The 20,791-nt window shown below is 36.4% G+C and overlaps 4 protein-coding genes across 4 annotated transcripts; 3 read left to right on the forward strand and 1 right to left on the reverse strand.

Moving 5' to 3' along the window:
- Positions 1 to 313: 313 nt before the first annotated feature.
- Positions 314 to 1,832, forward strand: Tsp_05667 (hypothetical protein). The gene is made up of 2 exons (XM_003371956.1): positions 314 to 339; positions 1,703 to 1,832. Exons 1-2 carry the CDS (start codon positions 314 to 316, stop codon positions 1,830 to 1,832), a joined length of 156 nt encoding a protein of 51 aa, XP_003372004.1.
- A 1,744-nt stretch (positions 1,833 to 3,576) lies between these two features.
- On the forward strand, positions 3,577 to 16,070 carry Tsp_05666 (putative RNA recognition motif protein). Its single transcript, XM_003371957.1, has 17 exons — positions 3,577 to 3,874; positions 3,977 to 4,215; positions 4,284 to 4,391; positions 4,502 to 4,678; positions 5,281 to 5,416; positions 5,724 to 5,941; positions 6,032 to 6,181; positions 6,250 to 6,490; positions 6,626 to 6,780; positions 6,834 to 6,978; positions 8,552 to 9,417; positions 9,889 to 9,978; positions 11,899 to 12,890; positions 12,959 to 13,344; positions 13,504 to 14,003; positions 14,075 to 15,688; positions 15,843 to 16,070. The coding sequence occupies exons 1-17, from the start codon at positions 3,577 to 3,579 to the stop codon at positions 16,068 to 16,070; spliced, it is 6,543 nt and encodes a 2,180-aa protein (XP_003372005.1).
- A 375-nt stretch (positions 16,071 to 16,445) lies between these two features.
- Positions 16,446 to 17,024, reverse strand: Tsp_05665 (hypothetical protein). The gene is made up of 2 exons (XM_003371958.1): positions 16,799 to 17,024; positions 16,446 to 16,624 (listed from the first exon to the last, which is right to left on the reverse strand). The coding sequence occupies exons 1-2, from the start codon at positions 17,022 to 17,024 to the stop codon at positions 16,446 to 16,448; spliced, it is 405 nt and encodes a 134-aa protein (XP_003372006.1).
- Positions 17,025 to 19,052: 2,028 nt separating this feature from the next.
- On the forward strand, positions 19,053 to 19,927 carry Tsp_05664 (conserved hypothetical protein). The gene is given in 5 exon segments (XM_003371959.1): positions 19,053 to 19,190; positions 19,253 to 19,411; positions 19,446 to 19,550; positions 19,630 to 19,747; positions 19,758 to 19,927. The coding sequence occupies 5 exon segments, from the start codon at positions 19,053 to 19,055 to the stop codon at positions 19,925 to 19,927; spliced, it is 690 nt and encodes a 229-aa protein (XP_003372007.1).
- Positions 19,928 to 20,791: the final 864 nt, after the last annotated feature.

Genomic DNA, 20,791 nt, shown 5'->3' on the forward strand with positions numbered 1-20,791 from the left:
AAAAGAGTTTTCACCCTGACCTGAACTGGACCCAGCTAATGCGCGTTAGCAAGAAGCAATTATCCGACCACTACGTGCATCTATTCTCTCCACTCTCCTTTACTTTCCCGCTTTTCCTAGCTCTTCTATGGTGTCGTCGTATTTATCAAAAATTGACAATCGTTAATCAACCCAAACTTAATATAATCATCAAAAATATTCAAACTTGTGTTTATTTAAATTTTTGTCATTGTTTTTGGGATAATAACAACTTTGAAATTATTTCAAATAATGTTGTTGTTATTGATTAAAAAAAATCGACTTACAGTAATGAATGAATCATTCGATGATTGGATGGAGGTGAACATTTCCATATTTTTCAACTATATAAACAACAAACTTTTTTTTTGAAAAATAAATTAAAAAATTTAATAAGGAAAATTTCCAAAAGAGAAACTAAACCATGACAAATAATAATAATTATTATGGGAAAAATGAATATTAGAATAGAAGTAGAAAGGCAAGATTGAAATGGAAATTGATAATCAGTTACTGTGCAGGTCAAATCTAGCATAATCGAATGGAAGCTAAGATGTGTTGGTCGAAACAAGCTTCGGCTACTGTCGCACAACGAAAATAGAAAAGGACTTTCGTTTTTGCAAAGATCAATAACTAATTGTCCTCTTCACTGGTCAGGAGCGACGTTTTGTCTTTTCGATCATAAATTGCCTTGCCCGGGTTTGACACCGCATTCGTTTATTTAGAGAAAATTTTAAACTACTAACAGCAATAATAATCATAATCATAATGCTTAATAACAACAAATCTCATATTATGGGAGAAAAATAATCTTTTCTTCCTAGTTTGATTTTTTCAAATATAAAAATATAATTTGCACATATCATCATCAAAATGATCTATGTTTAATGTTTTGAAGTGTTATTAAAAGAAAGTAAGAAAAAACATTTTTCAAAAAAGTCTATGTATAAAAGTATTGATTTTTCTTCTTCACAATATAGTCATTTTTAAATTTAGATTCTCTTGAAACAATGAGAAAAAAAATATATCCAGCAAATGTGCTATCAAGCGTAACATGCTTTCCGGTTCTAAAACTTTGCCCTCTTCTGTTTTATTGTCTGCATTAATTTCGATATATATATATATATTGAAACTATTCTTTGTCTTTGTTGGCAATATTTTTCGTCGAAAAGTGAAAATTTCAAATTATTTATTTCGCATGCATAGATAATCACTTCATTGCATCGTTTGCTACTATAAGCAATGTTCAGCCGGATGATTTGTTATTTTTTTGCCACAAGCAATTTGTTACAGTTAGAAGCAATCAGCTAATGGAATCATTTGTATTCGTCAGAATCTTTTTGAAAATTGAATATTATTTTTAAAAAATGAAATCATCACATAGTAAAGTTTTGACATATTTTTGCTAGATGCGAAATCAGTTGAATATTGGAAAAGGATCGATTAAAATAACTTATCGTATAACAATGCAAACTAGTAAAGTAGCATTGTCGATATTTGCACTTTCCTAATAATTTCAAGTAATTTTCTCGCTATACTATACTATTTAAAGTGTTAATTAATTTCTTTTCCAATCAATTCAAACGCTGAAATAAACAAAATAATGTGATTCAAAAATTCCTTCCAAATAATTACAAATGATAACGGTGATTTTATTATTTTTTTTCTCTCATTTCTATTTCAGAAGTATCAGCTGCAGCTTTGGATCCCGGCTCCATCGGGATCGATCATTTGACAAGGACACTATCCAACATGTTGCTGTTGTAACAAAAGCAAGGTCAAATTCAACTTATGCATGCACAACTGTCAGATGAAAAGTTAGCCTATTTTTATGGGATGTTGAATGCGAATGTCCCTAAGCGATGTTGTTCAGCTGATGGCCAGTAACCATTGAAAAATGAAGAAACCGCCTAGCGTGCTCCACCACTCCTAACATCTGCTATTTGACCAATTTTAGGTCAAAAGTAGAGTATAAATCGTAGAAAATGAAGAAAAGCAATTTGTCGATAAAATCAAATCGGATATTCATAATGCCGGATGTATTATTTATCACATTGAAAAGTTCACTAATTTATTTCTCATGCAAAGCAGGGTTTATTGGATAAAATCAAGTAAAGTAATTTATTGCAGCATTATAAAAGCAGGTGTTTGCTCTATATGAAACATAATTAACAATTCAATGTTATTTATTCTCTTATTGATTTGAATTTTAAAATTGAAATAAATTATTCGATTAACCAAAATTTCAAATTTCAATACAAATTAATCTTCACCTTTTAAAATTTTCCTACGATTGATTTCCATTCGAAACTAAGCAGAATATATTTTCTACATTTTGATGAAAAATCTTTTTTTATTTAACATTTCTCTGGGAATAAAATGCAACAAACCAAGTAATCACGGTTGATTAAAGTAAAAATTTTGTCAACTGGTAAAAATAAAATATTTCTATGAAGATTACCCCGTAAAAAATAATGAAATCTCATATCTATATCTGTAACGATATTAAGATCATGACAGAAATTTCATGCTTGACAATAAAATATTTCAATAGATTACTATAAATGATTATTTAATTATTCAGTACCAGCCATTATTGCAAATTTTGACAAATTGGAAATTGTTTGTTTTCAGATTGTAAAATGATTACCACATGATCAATAGTATACCATATGTCAAAGAATTGAATGATATCAATAAAAATTTGCTTAAAGATGTTTTTAAATCAACAAAAAAAGTTTTCCAACTTTAAGATTTTCACACATATGTATAGTTTTAAAAGTATAATACGATGACATTCGTATTTTTCATTAACACGGTTGAAAACCAAAACTGTCCCATCTCCAAACCAAAAGACGATGAGCAAAAACGCGACCATTCTTAATCTGTAAAAAATTTTAACCATAAAATTTCTTTCAAAAATCAATTCAAAATTGAATTTTTATTTAAAAGTTTAATTATAATTTTATTCTTGTAATATTATACCTGCATTACAGTTATACTGTATTACCATTCGGTAATTATTGCTTCGCTCGAATTAAGTATTTTTTGATCATATAAATTTAAAATTTTTAAGAATTAACACTATTTTTTGCATTCAAAAAATAACAAATATCAATAACTGATTGTAAAATATTTATAGAAAGTTGTTGTTGCTAAAATCTTCAATTATATTAATAATTTTGCTTAGATGAAAAAATTAATTTATATAAATTTTAATTTTTGTCAATAATTCAACGTTTTGCAATAAGTAGCCAAGTGGAAGTTCTGTTTTATTTGCAAAGTACAGTTTTTCATACATTCTTAAGCCGGTAGATTGATGCCTGAAAAATGTTAAATAATACTTTTTAAATATTTAAAAATTGAATAAATTATTATTTTTATTATTATTTAAATGTTTTAATTAAAAATTATAAAGATTAATTTCTTGACACAGTTTATTACAGACTGCCATTATTTTTGACAATCAAGTTATCTAGCGTGTTTTGTCTGTGGCAGTTGTTTGCTGCAGTGATTGTTGTTGGTCGTTTTGGTTAATAATTTGTAGAATTCGTTTGAATGTGTGACGTGGAGATGGAATCGGATGGTTTTGGCGAAGAAACTCTCGATGCGAGTGAAATTTGCGATCCATTTGAAAGCAAAGATGAGGAAATTGCCACCGAATACAAGCCGTCCGTAAAATGTGAAGAAGATCCTATTGAGTGTGAAGAAAGTCACATTTCTGTGCTGGAAGACACTGGAAATGGCGAATTTGAAACTGGGCTTCCTGGAAATGAAGATGATATTGTGGCTTCTCTTACGAAAAAGGGCCTTAACGAAAAAGTTGCCGAAGCGATGACAAAGTTAATATGCAATGGTAATGTGGATTTGTTTTTTTTTCTATTTTGATATCTATTTGGTTGTTTTTACGCGTTGAAAATTAAGTTTGGTTTGTTCCTAAATTTCCACAATACTCTAGGCGTGATAATGTTGGAAGATGTGGATGATCGTATTCTGGAAATAATAAGCTCGATGCGTGTGGAGCAAGCGTTGTGCGTTATTCAAAAGTTCAAAGAAGTTGATCTCTTGGGCGTTTCGTGCACTGCGGCTTATTTGGGTTCGTTGATGAAAACGTTTCGCGATCGTGTCAAAAATTACGGATTGCAAGAAGCAATGAAACAGCCGTTGATGGACGGACCTGACCGTGACGCTATGAATGTACGTATGGGTGTTGTTGTTTGTTTGTTTTGTCGTTTGTGCAGGTTTGTTGAACGAAACATTTTCAGAGTATAGTTGCCCGTACAGGTTATCCAACTGAAGTGACCATAGGTCAGCGCAAATATGGTGGTCCACCGCCAGATTACGAAGGACCCCCTCCTGGGCCAGGTTGCGAAGTAAGATTTGGAAAATGGAAGAATGAATCATTTTGTTTATTTTGTTGTGATGCGAATAAATAATAAATAATTGATTGATTGGTCGATTAATTAAATTTGCCTTGTTTCAGATTTACATTGGAAAAATTCCCAAGGGTATTTTTGAAGATACTTTAATTCCATTATTTGAACAATGCGGCAAGATTTACGACATTCGCGTAATGATGGACCCATTGTCCGGAACAAACAAAGGCTACGCTTTTGTGACGTACTGTGATAAAAGTTCAGCGACAGAGGCTGCAAAAAAGGTAAGCGGCATTTGTGCACAGTTGAGTTCTGTGCGCATTGCAGGTTTGTGTGTTTGTATCTCGTTTGGAAAGCAGCTTATTTATTGAATGAGTCGGTCGTTGCGTTATCAGACTGACCATTTCTGTGGTCAGTCGCGTGTGGAAATTCGTCCAACGTGTCCTAGCAATAATCCTGATGTTCTTTCTTGCAGTTTTCCTGTCCATCTGAATTTTAATCTCTGATTGATTGATTTTCAAATCACCGCCAAATCAATTGACCACTTTTGTTCGGCCAATTGTTGTTCATATTTTTGCCTCTTTGCGGACAAAAATAAGTAGTTTGTCTGTGTGTGTGCGTGTGCGATTGATGCAAATGCGACTTGTCGACGTTTCTGCGAGGCATGTTGGCAATAAGAATTTTGCCATTGTCGCCGTTTGGTTTTTTTTTATTTTCGCCACAGAATAATCAATACATGTATTTTGATTTCTTTAGGCTTGTTGGCCGGTTTTTCATGTGCTTTAATTTTCATCTGTATTTTTCTCACATTTTTTCTCGGCTTTACTTTCAGACTCGAAATTTTCAAAAGCTCCACCTGAGTCCAATCTTTTGATTTTTTTTATAGTTTGAAGGCTACGAAATTAAAAATGGCAAACGTTTGCGTGTAAACGTCTCTGTAGCGAACACCCGTTTATTTGTTGGAAATATTCCTAAAAGCAAAGGAAAGGAGGACATAATGGAAGAATTTTCAAAAGTCTCAGGTATATTTTCCGAGGAAGATGAGAATTAAAAAAAAATACGAAAAGAACTCTTGATTTGTCATGACGTCTCTTTTCATTTTATTTAAAAACAGTCGAGGCGACAATTTTTGTTAATTTTATTTTTTTAATATCTATCTTTTGATAACGAACCACAAAATTGAGAAATATCATGAACAGTTTGTTTTTTTCTTTGGTTTTCAATTATTTTTCTGCGTTTGTTGTTCTGGTTGATGTTGTTGTTGTTGTTGTTGTTGTTGTGATTATTGTTATATCATTGTTGTTGTTCATTGTTGCTTGTTGTTTTTAGGCGTTCAGAATATCACAGATGTGATTATGTATTCGAATCCGAATGATCCGGTTAACAAGAAAAATCGAGGATTCTGCTTTTTGGAATTTGCCGATCACAAGTCGGCGTCGCAGGCCAAGCGACGTCTGGGCAGTAGTCGTTTTCGACCTTGGATGATGGAATTGGTCGTAGAATGGGCAGAAACTCAGGACGACGTGGACAAGGAAACTATGTCTAAAGTTTAACACTTTTTATTTTTTGAAAAAATTTTCCACTCGATGAAAAATATATTTCATTTATTTGTAATTGCCGGTAAATTTGATTTTTAGGTTAAAATATTGTACCTTCGTCCGTTGAAGGATTCGGTTTCCGAAGAAGAATTGAGAGTCAGGTTTTCCCAGTATGGTACTGTAGAACGTGTCAAGCGTATAAAAGATTATGCTTTTGTGCATTTTGCCGAGCGAGAACAAGCCGAAAAGGTTTTTCGCCTGTCTTTTTTTTTCTGATTGACGCTTATGTTTCAATTCCATTTGTGGTCATTTTTCAGGCTATTGAAGCGATGAAGGGCCAAGAATTTGATGGTGTTCCTTGCGAAGTTTCTTTCGCAAAGCCTACGGATCGCAAACGGAAAGACGTCAGAATTGGCGCCAGTGGTGGTGGCGGTGGCGGGGGCAGTGGCACTGGCAATGTCGGTGTCGGTCTCGGTCCCGGAAGTCGCGCCAATAATGGAGTGGATTCTCGACGTTTGGATTCTTTTGGAAATTATTCTCGAGCCAACTTATCAAGAGGTGGTGGTGGTCCACCCATGCAGTACCATTCGCGTAATCAATCAATTTTTTTTTGATATGCTGTAAATTTTGTCCTCGTCTTCGATATGTATATATATATTTTATTCGATTGCATTTGTGCTGTGTGAATTTTAGCTTGGATTCAAGGACCTCCGCCAAATTTTGGATATCCAGCTACGCTCGGACCGCCGTTTGGAGCGGGCTATTTTGGCGGTTTTGCCGCCGGTGCTGGAATCCAACAGCATCCTGGCATGCTTACCACTAGAGATTGTCGTTTCCTTGGGGTAATGGTAGTTGTGCTTTGGAAAATTTTTTCTTCTCTAAAAAAAAGACTTTTTGACAGAATGTTGCGTTCGGGCAGGGCGGTCCATTTGGCGCTGTAAATCAATCGCCTTTTGCGAACGCAGTCGGTGGTGGGAGCCGTGCACCGCCCAGTGGTGGTGGACGGTCTTTGGGAATGAACAAGCGGCGACACCTGGGCGGCGGAGGTACGGCCGGCACGGCGAAACGCGATCGACCAATTGGCGGAAGTGTCAACAAACGCCTGATCTGACCACCTTTTTGCCGTTTATAATATTATGATCATTCATCATCAATTGTCACGCTATTTATCCATGGACATTTAGTATTTATATCCGTTTCGTGAGAAATGCGTAGTCTTACCCAACGTTTAGTTAATTAAACAGTAAGGTTCAATTTTTTTTTCAGGAAAAATCTGTGAACCGTTGGATTATTCATTTCACGTAAACATTAAAACAATTCTTTAATTAAGCTGTGTAGAGTTTTTGATTTTGCACTTCGTAAAAAGCAGTGAAACTGCAAGCGGCCGCACTGTTCAGTTTTATCTGTAGATTCGAAATAGTTGAAATTTTGCAAATTAAAAAAAAAATTTTATCCCAACAAAATATGCTCATAAGTTGATTGATGCCCAAATCTCTCTACACGCTTGTGTCATTCTGAAGATCGATTTGTTAACTGTAGTATACAGTATACACATGATAAGTATAAATTTAACTTTTGTATAATATTGCGTGCACATGATGAGATATTATATTGCATTTATTTATTTTATTAGTTTTATATTTTGTTTGCGTGAAACTAATGCACTACTGAATGGTGGTTGAGACATTGTGAATTAATTGTCTGTCGGAAGCTTGATAATTAATAGTAATAATGATGAGCATAATTAATGCTTTCTTGTTGCAAGAAAGACGAATGGAATTAGTGCTTGATAAATAAACAAATTAATTAATTAATTAATCAATTCTTAACTACAATGTACAGTAAAGTGCGGTTTGGTAGGTTCAATAGCTCTGGGGCGGGGGTCGTTCTATAAAATTGCAGCAGTAATCAGTTGAACAAAAATTCTTAGTCAATTCATTAATCTTCTTTAGTCAGACAAATAGATTTTTTGAGCAAAAAAAGCAAACATTGCCTGTCAAGGATAAAAATGTTTTATCAATGAGCAAAGCAGAAGCCAGCACATTATCACTGAAAGTGATAATGGCAATGATAATAACAATATGAATTGCCCGTGAACGTTCAGTTATTTATAGAAGTTTCTTTTTCGGTCACATTTTATTTTGCAACAGCAAAAACTGTACGTTTTTATTTAAAAACGTAAAATTAAAAAATACGAGAATGCATTTTCAAAAAATATTGCTGGTACAGTATAAGAATGTGATATTGATGTTTTACTGTTAGTTTTACGCAAGTACTTGCATTTCATAAAGGTACAGTAATTGGGCTCTTGGTCATTGTTCAATGTCAGAATGGGAGGGTGTTGTAAATTTGACTTTAATCAAGTTATTCTGCTTTTTAATTGATTGTTAATATAGTGTTTATTTGTTTTAGATATTTTTTCAGCTGCGCTGGAAGTGATAGTGGAATCTGAAAATAGTTGCCAATTATAAAATGTTTGAATTTCTCTATGGGTATTTTATTTTTATTTTAATCTGTTTCATTTTCTAAACGACAATTGACTGATTCATCGATTGACTATTTGTTCGTTTGTGTTTATTATTTTTTTCTTTTTGTCCTTTTATTCACTGTTTGTCTCAGATGATATGGGATCGAAGGAATGCCTCAAGGACAAGCTGGCGAGACTGCTCCACCTGAGAAATTCCGTTGAGGATGGAAGCACAGACGAGCAGTTTCCGGAAGCGGATCACGCGCTGTGTCTAGCCGTTGCCAAGCAGCTGACCGAAAGCGACGACGCCGGTGATTTGGTGGCTTTGATTCAAGAGCTGATTGCGGTCGTGGAACAGACGAAGCTGCCTGCTGAAGTTGTGGAACTGCTCTGGAAGCGAGTCAGCCAGCTGATTTCCGACGACTGCACGCTGGATGAGCACCGACTGACTGCGTTGGAATTTCTGACCACGTTGACCAAAGTCCAGTACGAAACGTTGGACAAGTTGAGAACGTCGCTTTGTTTGTTGCTGATCAATCCCAGAAAGCTGAAATGCGACGCGCCGCCTCTGCTCCATTTGGTGCGCAGTTTGACCAAAGACGGTCTCGACATACGGGGCTTCGAAAACCATCTCGGCGAACTGATCGTCCATTATATGGAATTTATTCCGCCGGCCAGCGCGAGCAGTTTCGCCTTTATGGAACTGTTGCAGGGCGTGGTTGGCCACCACACGGACACTTTGGACGAAAAGCAGCTGTGCAACGTGCTCACCTACGTCTGTTTGGTCACTCAGGATGCGAACAGTACCGCCGTCAAAATCATCTGCGCGTTGAACATCCTGGACTTGGTTCGAAGCAATGCCCATTTGCCCAGCGACTGTCTGGCGTTCGCCGTCCATTCCCTTTGCAAGCTGGTGCCCCGGGACGACGTTTTCACCTACGTCTGGCGCACCATGCAAGGACTGTTCAACAGCTCCGTCGGCGACGCGGTGATTTGGCATCTTTGTCAAATAATGCAGGTTTGTTATTTGTTAAATTTTACGAAATCAGAAGAAAAAAACATCTAATTATTTCTTCCTTTATTTATTTATTTCTTGTTTTGCCTTTTTCTCCATCTTCTATATCATCGTGTATTTCGTGGTGGTGGTATTTGCTAATGTTTTGTTCCGCTTAGTCATTTCTATTGATTTTTCTCTTTTTTTTAAATATTTTTCACGATTGATTTTTTTTCCAATCCACTGGAAGGAAATTGATAAGTTTTTCAATCAAATGTTCAACAACGTTGTTGTTTCTATTTCGAGATCGAGAACAAACACAACAGCGTTGAAAATTATTCATCGAACTTATGGTAGAATTCGATTGTTTGTTTAATGGATTAATCATAGTTTGCTTTTCTTTAATTAGTCGCATAGTTTGATAATTATATATGTTCGTGCAATTGAGCGTTATTATTGGTGTTGTTAAATTATTAATATTCGATACATTTTCAGCACATCGCATTGGGTACAAGTTACATTGATATGACGTTGTTGCAAATGGCTCGTTGCGTTTCCAGTTTCCCGTTGACCAGCAGTTTGCAGGTAGAGTTTATTGATAACTTTCAATTAGCTAGTGTGAATTGGTTAAGCTTGATCATCTGGACTGTTAGGTTATGGGATAATAGATGCATTGACAGCTGTGAACTTGATCAGATCATTTTTTTCCGCATGCTGTGATATTTTATATTATTTTATTCTTGTTCTATTGCACGAAACGTGGCGGTTTTGTAATTTTTGATTTTGGTTTCTCATACCACTAGCGCAGAAAAAAAACGAAAAGAACAACACCAAACAGAAATATAATTTGAAATTAATGGCGATGGTGTGCTGGTTTGCTTAAATTTTACGTTTCAATTTGTTGCATCTTTTCATCCATTTCTTCTTCTTCTTCTTCTTCAGGTTATGTGATGTTGCATTTGTTTTCTCGCTGCGTTATTTTTTGCTCACCCCATTAGATGTGTAGCTAGATAGTCGGTAGTAGACAGTAGTGGTAGTGGTAGTGGTAGATACATTATGATTTTTTTTGCTTCGTTTTTTCTTTCTTCCATTTTTTTGTTTGTACATCGTTGTTTGGATCATTTCGTTAACTGTCATTTTATTTAGAAATTGTTGTCCAGTGTTTTTAGCTTTTACAATCATTACAGTAATGAAGGTGGAGCAGAAATCTTTTTCTGCGTCATGCATTCACGCCTTTCGATGGTTCGTTATCGTCTGTCTGTCTGTCTGTCTGTCTGTTGGCATTTTTCTTCCCATCTCTGATCAGAATGCACAAAATGGCTGCTGTGCAGCCGAAGAAAACTGAAATTTTACATTTAAAAAAAATAAAAACAACAGCAAAAAGCAAAGTTATGTGAAATTTTCCATAATTAGTTGTGGAAGCATTTTCTTTTTAACTATTGATCATCTTCTCTGTTTTTTTTTGTTTTGATGATTTTTTCCATTTTCTTTTTAAATTTATTATTCATCATTATTATTGTTATTTATTTTGCTCGGCATGAATGCCAGGTTAAATTTTTGATTGCACTTTTCTTTGCTCGTCTCTCTAACTGCTTTGAACGGAGTGACCGACCGTACGCTGCAGAGTTGATTAAGAAAAATTAAGTTCTCTTTTTTTTTTATTTTGATTTTTCAATTTCATTTTCGTTCAAGTTGCACAACATATTTGTACATTTAATTCGATCAATCTGTTTGTGTACTGCAAGTTCAGTTTTGTCCACTGAACGCACGCACGCTTGCACCTGAAAATCTAATTTTGCTCGATTTATTTATTTGGATTTTTTCATTTTAAAATGCAACAATCATTTATTCGAAGAAAACAAAAATACACAGTTAATTCTATTTAATTATTGCGCATTGTTTGTGGGAAAATTTCCAAATACTGTACCAGATTTTTCATTCTTCTCCAACTACACTTCTTTCGACGTTCGTTCGCACATTTTGCAATTTGTAATACTGATGAAATTTTGCACAGCACATTTATATAAAAGGCGAAAATTAATAAAAAGTTAAAAAAATCATATTTATATTTTTAGATATATTTAGCATTGTTGACAATCGGTTTGTCGTGGTTGTTGTTTTTATTCTAATATGCTTCTGTTTTGATGTTTCAGTTGAATCAGTTGTTCAAATTTTGGCCGCTTACAAAATCAGTCACCTTTTCACTCTGTTCAATACCTGGGCAACGATTTAAAAGTCACTATTAATATTTATTTATTTATTTATTGCTATTGTTTTTTTGAATGTTATAATAATATTGTGTTTTGACATAATTTTAAAATAGATCTTGTGAACAGCTAAAAGTTTTGTTACTAAAATTCAGGATGCAGGAAGAAAAATGATCAATTTAATCAAATGAGTGAAAAAAATGTTATTTTGTTTTATTAATATGATAATAATAATAATAATAATAATAGTGAAGTAAGTGGTGTGAATTTTTTCAAATGGAATGATATATTTTTGCAGGATGTAGGTACCAGAGATCCTAGAATAATTCGATCAGCGGTAATTTGTGCCAGTCGGGCTTTGTGGGGACAGAAACGTGCCGAAGCGGTGACTGTTCTGCCCGAAGCGGTGCTTCCGTCCATGCGACTTTCGTTGAGTTGCGGCGACGTGGCCGTAATTGTGGAAGTGATCTCGTCGGTTAGAACGCTGGTGGAAAAGTGCGGTGCCAATTTGAACAGCCTGAGTTGGTTTTCCATTTTGCATCTCCTGACCACCGTGCACGATTGGATTGACAACTGCGACCAGTACCAGACGGCGGCTGTCGATTCACCAGACCGGAGCCTGGTGATTGGCCATTTTTGCTCCACGGTCGAGTTTGTCCAGCAGCTGATTGGCCAACATCTGTTCAGCGGTTCGTTGGAAACGTTCTACACACTGGTCGAACAAGGGGCGTCGCTTTTGGACCAGAACGTGGTCACCAGCATGCTGCGCTACAAGGCCAAAGCGTTTTCGTCGTTGACGACGGACTTTTTGGGCACCGTTTCCAAAGCGATGCAGATGTTCTTTTTCGACGACAACCGCACGACGGTTCGCGTTTGTGCGATCAAAATTTTCCAAGAACTATTTGCCCAATATTCGGAATTGTACCCCTACTTGACCATGCAGCCGATCGCGTCCGCGTTGATCAGCAGCGTTCTCAACGAACAAGACCACCGGGTCATTGGCAGCGTGTTGGAGCTGATGCTGGCCATGGCCGTCGCCACTGCTGAAGATGAGATTTATTTTTTCGAAGTCATGGATATTGCTCAAAAATTCATCACCGACTACCTCGTGACCGCTTGCAGCGAACCACTGCCGTCAGAAGACGAGTTGGCCAAATTTGCTGCCAATGTCCAACTGGTGCTAAACGGTCTTGTCAACATGCTCAAGTTGAAATTTCAAACTTTGTACGGGTCAATGGTACAGCGTGTGCTCAAATTGATCATTGACACGTTGCTATTCCAATATGAAAGGTTCGATCGTTTTTTCCAATTTGACGAAAATCTAATATTGTAATTTGTTCTGTTCTATTATTCTTCAGGGGCATCTGCAACGTATTTCTTGGTGATTGTCGAAAAATGATGCTGCAATTTTTGCTCTCTCTCCGATGCGATTCATCTTGCCGGTGTTTGGCTTATTTGCACGAACGAAGAGTCACACCAATGGCGAATGCTTTCGTTGTTGTCGACCGGTGCTATGAACGAGCGCTGAACGAAAAAGCGAACGGCCATTCGTCTCAGGAATCGAATTCCAATGCTCAACGGACCACGGTGGACGGAAACGACAGTAATTTGATTGTCCACTTTAACATAAACGAATTGTGGGAGTTGATTTTGAAAGCAATCAAAACGGAACGCTATTGGCCAGCTTTGAAGCAACTGTTCGTCAGTTTGAAGTATCTTCTTCATGATCGTTACTTCATCCAAGGTTGGCAAGAACAAAAAACTAAGCGACAACAAAACAACACTGTCAACAATAGCAGTGGTGATGGCGATCAGAGAAAAGAAAAAAAAGAAAAAGATGATGATGATTGCAATGATGATGATGATGATGATGATGATGATGATAATGATAATGCTGACGGAGGTGGAAATGTACGAACACTTTGTGTTGAATTGTTGCGCCTGATTGCCAACCCACGTCGCAGTGACCAAATGCTGCCGTCGCCGAAGGAAAGTGGCTTCGATTCAGCCGACATGAATGAATTTGTCTACCCAATACTGGCCGAGCTTGTCTCTTACAAGCACATTTTGAGCAAGCAGACTTTGAACGGCATCGCGATGGCCACTCAAGGCGGTATCAAAAGTCCCAAATCGACGCAGGCTGTAATTGCCACGACTTATTGTATGCTGTTGATTCCGGACGTGATGAAGCCGATGATGTGCAGTTTGATATCTCAGTTAGCCGACTTGCCCTACACGCCAACACTTGCCATTGCCGTACTTGAACTACTGGATCAGTTGGTGCTTTCTCCGAATTTGTATTCTACTTTTGCGGCCAAACATTACCGACGTTTGTTCACCATACTCAGTGTTTGTATGAATCCGTTTCGTTTTACCTGCTTCATCGTCGCACGTTCATTTCGAGTAAGTGAACCAAAATACTACCGAGAAAATTTGTTTTTTCTTATTTTAAATTTTGCATACATTTTTTTAAGTCTATATTACGTTGGTACAGCGTGATCAGTGTTGATATTCGTCAGTCGATCGCAAAATCAGTATTGGAACAGTTGGATTTGAGCATCGCGGCCGAAACGGGCAACGTGAACGAGGATTTGAAAACGCTCAACAAAGAACTGCGTGCAGTCTGTTCAGAGTATTTCACTTACGAAAGTTTCATGGGTGAAATGACCGCTTACGACGAACCGGATACTCATTTCCATCGACTGCGGTCAGCTAGCTGGTACTCAGAAGGTCGCATTGTGACCGTGTCGTCGTTGATCAGCAAAGAAGTGTTTTACAAGCGTTGCATCGAAGCCAGTCCCCCCGTTCGAGAGTTGGCCCAATTGCGACTGCAGACCACCAACACCAATGGACAGTCGGGCAAGGCAACGGGCGAAAAAGATGCCGATGACGAAGAGCCGGTTGCACTTTTCAAACGGTTGCATTCAATTGGTGCCAAGTTCAAAGAAGCGAAATCCACTTTGCCCGGTCGCACCAGGTCGAAAGATGATTCGTCCATTCGTCGAAGCAACGTTGACAAAAGTTCCAAAACGACTAACAGTAGTAGAAAAGTCCACAAAAAATACAACAGCAGTACCACTGATACGCCTAGTTCCGACGCAACGAATGCGAATGGCAATTCCAACAACACCAGCACCACCGGAAGCGTCAACAGTACGCCACGGAAATTGAAAAATGATCGGCGAGTTCGTCACGCGTCAACTTTGCCCACCGCTGGATGGGATTGGATCGACCATTTGGAAAAGCAGCAGAAAAGTAGCTGCTTCGAAGTGACCATACGTACGGCTGTGATGAAGAAACGATGGTTGTTAGTGCCGAAAGTTGTCGGCCAAGATGTAAATTCTGCCATTGTGCTGTTGCTGCACGGTGCTGTGGCACAAAGTCGACAAATGTTGAACTCTGTCAAGAGCAGCACCGGCAAAAATGAATCAGACGATCAAACTGACGATTCGTCAACGTCGAATCGTATTGAAATGCTGCTCAAGGATGTGAACCCAGGTGGCAATGGTCGACTGTTGGGCGACAGCCTGTTGCTGGGCTTGCTTCGTATTACCAACGACGACGACAGCTGTTGGCCATTGGCCAACGATTCGGCCATCGGCTTGGCTTTGAAGATGTTCGATTTGATCACCAAATTTGAAACTTACAAAATAGGCGTGGTCTATGTCGGTATTGATCAGTCTTCTGAGACTGAAATTTTGGCCAACGAGCACGGCAGTGAACGTTACCATCGTTTCTTGGACCGTCTCGGCCAGATGGTGCCACTGGACGAGAACAGTCGTCTTCGCTGGTATCTTGGTGGATTGGATATTGGGGGGCGTGACGGCCAGTTCACTTACGTCTGGAGTCAGGCAAATGAACAGGTCGTTTTTCACGTCGCGACGTTGATGCCTACCACGCTTGCACAAGATCCTCAGTGCACCGGCAAAAAGTTGCACATCGGCAATGATTTCGTCACAATCGTCTACAACGACAGCGACATGGAATACAAAATTGACACCATTTCTGGTCAACTGTCCGCGGTGGTGATTGTAGTACGACCAATTGACCAGCACACACAGTTGATCACTTTGACAGCCAAAGATGAAGTATGCGAATGATAATTTGATTTTTTTTTCTGTTTTTAAGTTTTTATTTTTTCTAATCACGTAAATAATAATGATGAGGAAAAACAAAATGAGAGAATCCATAGCACAACAGAGAACGTGATGAGCGTTGTTAATTTGTCTGATTGATTCATAGATTGTGAAATGGCTAGCGCTGAAACAGGTTCAAGTATCGGACGAATTGGCGCCAATGTTGTGCAGGCAGATGGCTATTCGGGCAGAATTGTCGGCAAGAATTTGGCTTGCGCAGCGCAACTGTGGAAAAGCGCTCGACTCGAACATCATGGAACGGCACCGTCAGATAAATCGTATTAAAGAGAAATTCAGCACTGAACGATTCAGTTGGACAGATATTTTCCAATAATGGCCGGCTGCCGTACACAAATGCTAATTTATAATGAATAATGCTATTTTTAAACGACACGCACAGGCACACACACACACACACACTGAACGTATTAACTGGTATTTTTTTTTATTTCTTTTGTATTTTAGCTTTCTCACAAATTTAATTGTGCTAAAATTGAAATTAAACTTTTAATAAATTGAAAATTATTTTTATTCGCTTTAACGATTCACCAGAAAAAAGTTTTATTTCAATCCATCACCGAATAAAAATCACCAACCGAACAAATAGAATCTGTTCTATTCTATTCTAATAAATTACAGGTAGACAGAAGAAGAAACTTCACCGAAAAGTTACAATATAATACATATATATATATATATATATATATACTCAAGGAATGTGATACTTTAAGTGGTAATCGGCTCCTGGAATTGTGGGCTTTTTGACTGACTGATAGAACAGCGCCATTGCATTGCCGAGAGACAAAAAGATACTGCCAACCGCTGCCACAAATAGCAAATCATAATTTGGGTCTTTTGCGCAGGAAATGAAAATTTTGCCCATTCGAACTGTAAACAGTGATAATATATGGGACATCGTCAAGAAAATCAAACCAATCGTTTCAACTTTAGACCATATGCCCTGTTGTGATTTTTTAGCATGCAAAATAGCGCAATAGAGCATGAAAAAAATGCCTCCATACACTAGAAATTGGATCGTCAACAGGTAACCGCTGTTCTCACCATAGCCGATGTCGATGTTCACTGCCAGATGTTGTATAATTTTATCACTGTCTTTGATGAAATCACAAGAGAATTCTGAATTATCGATGACATCATATAGGATCGTTGAATTTCTAAATTTATGAAGTACGATACCAAAATCCACCAGACAAATCAGACTCCCAATTGCCATCCAAATGATGATGAAACATTTTATTCGATTCGCCTGGAACATTTCCGACGCCATTTTCAAATTCGAATCTAAAGCAGAAAGCATTATTTTTGAAATTAGTACAATAAGAAGAAGAAGTAAATCTTGTTGACACAAAAACAAAACAATCTTGTTTGTGATTGGTTCACTTCAAAATTTCGGTAAGCAACAACGCAAGAAATAGCAACAAAATAGCTCAACAATCGATGTTATCACAATCAAAAATGACAAATAAATGAAAACTTCAACAAACAAGCCGTGTGTCGCTTACTTCTGAAGAATTGTGAAACTGTCGGGCACTTTACTGTAAAAAATAATGATCATGTTTGACTGTTGACATTGTTGACAACATTGTATTCGAAATTTCACAGGTAAACTTCACTTATTGCTTTTAAAGTTTAATTGTGCTTGGAATTCGTTATACGATTTTAAAATGTGCATAATTAATTTCCCTACGGCGCCTCTTGTAAACACTGACATGGAGTTGACACGAAATGGTAAAATAGGATAAAAACAAAAATAACTTTACAAAAAAAATTACAAAAAATGATGTGAATTAGAAAAAAACATTTTTTGCCAAATTCACACTTTTAAAATAAATAACTATCTATAGTTTTGTAAAAGCATTTTTTAAATAATGAGTCTATTATCATTATTAAATTGAAAACGTTTTTCCAATTGAGAAATATTGTTTTCATTTCATTTTATTACTTTAAAAGTTTTTGAATATTATCAACAACAATGTTAATACATACTGTTACGTTATTATACCAATATACCTACTTGATTACTATTATTTGTACTAGTTTTGTATAACTGTAATTGCACAGTTGTAAACTGTAGTTTTTGAAATATTAATTTTTACCTTGAAATATTACTTCCATTAGCCTTCATTTTAAAATGACAACTTCTTCTCATAAAAGGGAGTAGACTTTTTTAAGCAAAATATTCAACTTAAACAATGTATTTTTATTTGAAAATTGATCTTTGAAACAAACAAAGAATTGATAACATGAAAAATAAAACGTTTCTCAATAGAAATGTTAAAAAAATAATGTACTAAACTAAACAGTTTGTCGCCATCATTTAATCATTGTACGTTTCACACAGTACAGTAATAATGATAAGTATGCATTAAATGTGATTGGTTGATTTTGAAAATTCATGCGTGTGACCTCCAAATAGCATAATTTTCAAAATTAGCCAATCACAAATAATGTCCGCTTTTTACGATTACTATTACTATGATGATCATAGCATGTATTCATGAAGTGTTGAGAATCATTTATTTTGTTCAAATAAATTTCTATTCAGTAAAATGTGCTGATTAATTATTTTTTAATCTGAATTTTATCGACTAATTCATATAAAATAGTTAGCAAAAGCATTTGAATTTAAATAGTTTATGTTAAAGCTCGAAATATTTTGATGTAATACTGATAACAAATGAATTTGTAGAAAAAAATTGATCATACTTTATAAAATAATAATTTAACTTGTGCTATCATGCATTTTAATCAAATCAATCTCAAACAGCCGACTTGAAATCACAAATCATTTATTGCGCACTAAATTCAGAAAAAGAATGGTGCTAAAATGTCGCTGTTGACGGATTTCTTCAGCTGTTTTAATAATAGCTGGAGCTACCGCTTTTCGCATTTTGCTCCGGCGCATTTGCTTTCGTCAGTTTCAAATTTCATCAGTATGAATTTTCAAGTTGCGAAAGAAAATCTTCCTGTTGGGGATTTTCATTTATTCAGCCAACTTTTTGACTTGGTGAAAGCGTCGTCGATGAGCGGAGGGAACATTTTCGACAATAGAACAGTTGCAATTTGCATTTGTTAAATCTGGCCAATTTTCCGAACGTAAATTTGCAACAACACCAATCACCATTGCTGCGTACATTTTTACTGCCCCCTCACTCTGCTGTGCTTCGGATAATCAACTTGCAGCAATAAGAAATTTGCATGAAGAGGTGAACCGTTGAACGCAGGTTGCAATCAAAATCCGGTGACTAGCACGGAAACAGAGACAATTTTTGCAACACGTGTGAACAAACGAACGATGGTTACAAGCCAATTAGAAAACAAGCGGCGTTCTGGTGCTGTGCTGTCGACGCTTGCCGAAACAAGCCGTCATGACAACGCAGCCGCCGCTCACCGCAGCCGTCGTTTGTCAGCTAGCCGGAAACCGAAAGCGGAGGTAAAAGCCGGGTACATCATCTGGACTAGCAGCTTGCATGCATTTTAGCTTTTTGCTTTCAGCAGACGTCAACGCAGCGGAAATCACGCTCCGCCAGTCGAACGTCGAACTCGCTTCTAGTCGAGTATACGAAGATGGAACAGCGTCGATCTAGACCGAGGCCGAGCATTTTCCGCCGTCCCACACATCTTTACAAACCTGCCAGACCGTGGGCTTGTCGCGTTTGCGGCTACATCTTCGGTATGTTCCATTTAGCTTTCGGTGTTGGCTTGCTTATTCTTGATTTGGCAACAAACTGGATTACAGAAACTGTCTTTGCAATCACTGCCGGTATTTGTTTCGTCGTTACAGGCATTGCAAGTTTAATTGCAACGAAACGTTTAGACAAAGGCACTATCACTATTTTGTTGCTTTTTTCAATCGTATCATTAATTTTAAGTTTAATTATCGTGATCGAATCGAGCACGTCCATAAACTACCTCTGTCACAAAGGCAGCTGTGCAGAACACGAAGCTACAGTGCGTGCTTGTTTGCTTATTCTATGCCTGATGGAAATGGTAAATGCAGTATTATCCTGTTTCATCAGCGTTCGGTCTTTGCTCGATTGTGCTGATGCAGATTTAATCAAACCAATTTCTCCTGTTCGTGTTTTTCTGATTGGTCAAAAAAAACCATCTCTGAAAAACATAATTTCCTCTGAACAAGCGCATGCACTTATTACTGCTTCACATAAATAATCATTTACAACTGTATGATCATTTTTATACTGTAAATTGTCGTTTATTTTTATTTTTTGAATCACATTTGCTATCAATAATAAAAGTAACTGCATCGAATGATTTCTGTTATCGAATCTTGCTTATTAGCTATCTATGGATAGACTGTTGAGATTCAAGAATAAACACAATTTAATTGAAACTGATAAAATGTATAAATTTACATGATATTCCTACAAAACTACATTTGTTTGACGTTCACAATATATTGTAACATGGAGAAAATCGAAATTCATCCTTACACGCCTACTTTGTTTATAAAAGTTGGAAACTATTCAATTATAAACAGACATGATTTGCAACAGTTTGTGTAATTTTTGAAATATTTCGAATGAACTGTTCTGTTCAATGTATACTGATTTAATAGTTGTATAAAGATGAAAAAATCTGCATAAAGAAAATAAAGTAATTTATCCATATACAATTTTAAGAAAACATCGCGGAATAAACATAGAAATTAAAAGCATTTTCTATTAAAAAAAATGAAATAAATTCCATCTATTTAAAAATTACAGTTAAAGTTTCAAAAAATAAATGCACTCTCGTCATTTGACTAATGATAATACAATAATCACAAGGAAGAAAAAACTCTTTCAACTTCGACTTTTTTTTAGCCAAAATCAATGAAAACGTCGACATTGCCAGACATATTTTCGTCAGCATATATGCTGAATTTGAAGTTGTCTCTAGTGCAGGAAAAAATATTTAAAAAAATCAAATGACGCATTCGACTGAAAAAAAAATATTAACATGCACGAGAAAAATATCTTGATTGAAAAAAAGCAAAAAACATAAATTCCACATTTTTGCGCTTTGTGTCAGAAT

The sequence above is a fragment of the Trichinella spiralis genome (assembly GCF_000181795.1).
Source record: "Trichinella spiralis strain ISS 195 chromosome Unknown Scfld9, whole genome shotgun sequence".
In the NCBI taxonomy this organism is placed as follows: domain Eukaryota; kingdom Metazoa; phylum Nematoda; class Enoplea; order Trichinellida; family Trichinellidae; genus Trichinella; species Trichinella spiralis.